This window comes from Nematolebias whitei, chromosome 18 (assembly GCF_014905685.2).
Source record: "Nematolebias whitei isolate Nwh7 chromosome 18, NemWhi1, whole genome shotgun sequence".
Taxonomy (NCBI): Eukaryota; Metazoa; Chordata; class Actinopteri; order Cyprinodontiformes; family Rivulidae; genus Nematolebias; species Nematolebias whitei.
This window is the reverse complement of record NC_056515.1, coordinates 41,098,090-41,101,511: the sequence shown is the minus strand read 5'-3', so window position 1 is coordinate 41,101,511 and position 3,422 is coordinate 41,098,090. Positions and strand designations below refer to the sequence as shown.

The window sequence follows — 3,422 nt, the reverse complement described above, 5'->3', positions numbered from 1 at the left end:
CACATCTTCACATGCTCCTCGTTAAACATCACATCTTCACATGCTCCTCGTTAAACCGTCACATCTTCACATGCTCCTCGTTAGATCATCACATCTTCACATGCTCCTCGTTAAACATCACATCTTCACATGCTCCTCGTTAAACATCACATCTTCACATGCTCCTCGTTAAACCATCACATCTTCACATGCTCCTCGTTAAACCATCACATCTTCACATGCTCCTGCTTAAACATCACATCTTCACATGCTCCTCGTTAAACCATCACATCTTCACATGCTCCTCCTTAAACCATCACGTCTTCACATGCTCCTCGTTAAACCATCACGTCTTCACATGCTCCTCGTTCAGCGGGACTTTCAGGCTCATGCTAGTGTCAATCTAAGTGTGTCAAAAGTCACATTCTTTCTTTTTTGACTGATTTTAAACGAGCTGAATTCTGATTTTCTGTGTTTGGACCAACAACAGAAACGCAGTCCGTACGAGAGGCGCACATGTTTGAGGAAGCAAACTGTTTAAATTTCAAATTTGTCGACGCCAGCTTGAGAGTGTGGCCCCGTCTGTGTTTGGAGCTGCAAGTTGTGCACAGTCTGTTGTGATTATGTATTCATAGAGCACAACCGTCGTTACACAAACACAACAATGTGTTTAGGCCAAGGGGGGATGGAAAGCCCAGTACCAGATGCAACGCATATTTAGCCCCCGACGCTAACGAAGACAGATGACTTCGCTCTACTGGAGCCCACGCTGTGAGAGAGGCCAGCATCATCACACAGACACACATCAGTCCGTGATAAATGGTGACAAACATGAACAGTGCACGTGTAATGACACCAAAAACATCAGTTTTTATGATGTCAGGATCATATGTGGTTGGATTAGACGTCCTGTTAAAGGCAATCTGGGACTATGTCAACGTGTCAAATGGCTTCTTATCAAGTCCTCTGAAGACCGTAGAACGTTTGATATAAAATGATTTTCCAATGGTTGTTTACACGTTGAATGGGAGTTGAGAAAGGCGTCCTTTTCCACACAACGATCAAATGATCCGGTTTGTTTTCATGAAACTGCATCAGATTTCCAGTTCAGACATGAAAGTTATGGATATGTCCTAAAACATCATCAAAACGAGAACTCGGTTAAACAAACGAGAATATTAGACTTGCTCATTTGTGAAAGTTGGTGTCACTGCATTAAAATGCTTTTCTATGAACCACTATCATAAAAGTTAAGAGTAGATCTTTAAAACGACAAAATATCAAAGAGTTAATTGTAACTAGTGTGAAGAACGATCCACTTGGGTCTTAATAGCTCGTCAGTCGTGTTGCAGCTAAACTTGAATTCTCCAATCTGAGCTCACTGTACAATCATCTGTAAGAGCCTGAACTGTTCATAACGTTTCATCATCATCGTCATCATCCATCAATCCATCATCTTTGTTTTTGGTCTGTGGAATGAAACCGGAGCACCTGGAGAAAACCCACGTAGCACAGAGAGAACATGCAGACTGCACCCAGAAAGGCCCCCAGACCGGGATTTGAACCAGGGATGCACTGATCCATGTTTTTCACTTCCAACACCGATACAGATATCTGAGGTTTAGTATCGGTTGATATTGATCCAATACCGATGTGATGCAGAAAACAATGCTGGATTAACGTAAAACATGTGTTCTTTACAAGTTTATTGAAAACTCTGCACCAGTACAGCACACTTCCACACCAGTAGCTTCACAAGCTTGGTGAAACTTAAAAACAACACAACTTACATTTGTTCAGTCAGTGCATTTATGAGTATAACATCCAATGTAAAATAAATAATAATAGTTCTAGAGGCATCTAATCAGACGCCTGAACTGCCTCAGACGTTGACTTTAATAATTCTGTTGAAACGGAGCTCGTTACTGTAGACGAATTTCCTGCCAGTGCAAGTCGAGAAGGTCGTAAATTAAAGGAAAAGCTGCACCCAGGTGGAGCAGTGGGCAGCTAGAGAAGTACCCGGGGAGCAATTAGGGATTGGGTGTGATGCTCAGAGACACCACGACATGTGGGCATGGCTGGGGATCAAACCTGGGATTTGGGGTCCTGAGTCGGCCGCCCCTGACCTTGTCGGCCTTTAGTGTTTGACTGTTGTCACAGTGTGTGGGTGTGAAGTGGAGCTTGTTGGCTGGTGTTGTGGTGGAAGGAGACGATGTTTAGTTTCTGCTCCTCCTTCCCTCTGCAGATGTTTAGTTAAATGGCTGTGTGCGGTGGGGGGGGGGGGTTAAAGAGGAAATGGGAAGGCCTGATGACAGAGACAACAGGAGTTTGTGCAGCTGTTTTACCGTGATGGATCTATTATCCAGCCATTACAAGATAAATGATCGATCTCTCTACCCCCCCCCCCCCCCCCCCCCCCACCACCACCACCACCACCACCACCTGCACGTTCTGCAAAATTGAAATGAGAAAAGAAAGGAGGAGCGCAGGGCGGGAGTGGGTCTTACGATGAGGGGCTAGGTGAGATGGCCATTAATTTAAAAGAGAAAGGAGGGAGGCAGGAAGAAGCGGTGACAGGAGGATAGGCCGACCTCACGCCGGGCCATCAATCAAGAGCGTGCACGTTGTCTCCGACGTGATGACCCAGCACTCTCTGCTGCTCTAATTAGAATTCATAGCCAAATAGATGCAAGGAAACGCTTTGGACCTTCATAATTTTACAGGAAATTTATTGTTATTAGAAGAACCATTTGCTTAGTGTGATTTTTCCATTACCAGCTTGTCACGCAGGGGGATCATGTGTCTGTGGGGGGGGGGGGGTCAGGTTTGTTGATGGGGCCCGGAGTTTACCTTGGAGCTGTGTCTGATCTGGGAAGTTGGTAAAGAATGTCCAAACCATGCAGCAGGACCAGAGTTCAAATGGGTCCAGGTGAGAACGACGACGGCTCCTAAAACTACAAGGTTCTGGAGAAACTGACAGGGAGGGTTACGTGGCGGCCATTTTTAATGGAGAACAAAATGCCTGGTTTGATGTAGAACATGTTTGTGTGTCTTTAAAGATGTGGAGGTAGAGTTTGTTCCATGACGTACTGAGTTTTGTTCAGAGACCACACCCCTACAGGTCATATGACAAGAACTTTGTGTCTGCTGCAGCTGGTGGCCGGCAGCGTGGTCATGGCCTTCGAGGAGGTGTGCCCAGAGCGCATCGACCTGATCCACAAGAACTACAGGAAGCTGTGCAACCTGCTGGTGGACGTGGAGGAGTGGGGCCAGGTGGTCATCATCAACATGCTGACGAGATACGCCAGGACGCAGTTCACCACGCCCTGGAAGGAGGTGCGTTTAGAAAAGCCTGACCACGACCCAGTCGGTCCCACTCACTGAGCGCTGAAGCTTCTGATCTCTACTGAAGCTTCTGATCTCTACTGAAGCTTCTGATCTCT

The 3,422-nt window shown here is 46.2% G+C and overlaps 1 protein-coding gene across 1 annotated transcript in view; it reads left to right on the top strand.

The window, feature by feature from the left end:
- Positions 1-3,422, top strand: part of ap3b1a (adaptor related protein complex 3 subunit beta 1a) — a gene marked incomplete at its 3' end in the record, with an annotated part of 88,526 nt that overhangs the window by 18,689 nt on the left and 66,415 nt on the right. The window contains 1 exon segment of the mRNA XM_037692178.1: positions 3,133-3,315. Coding sequence (XP_037548106.1) covers positions 3,133-3,315 — 183 coding nt within the window.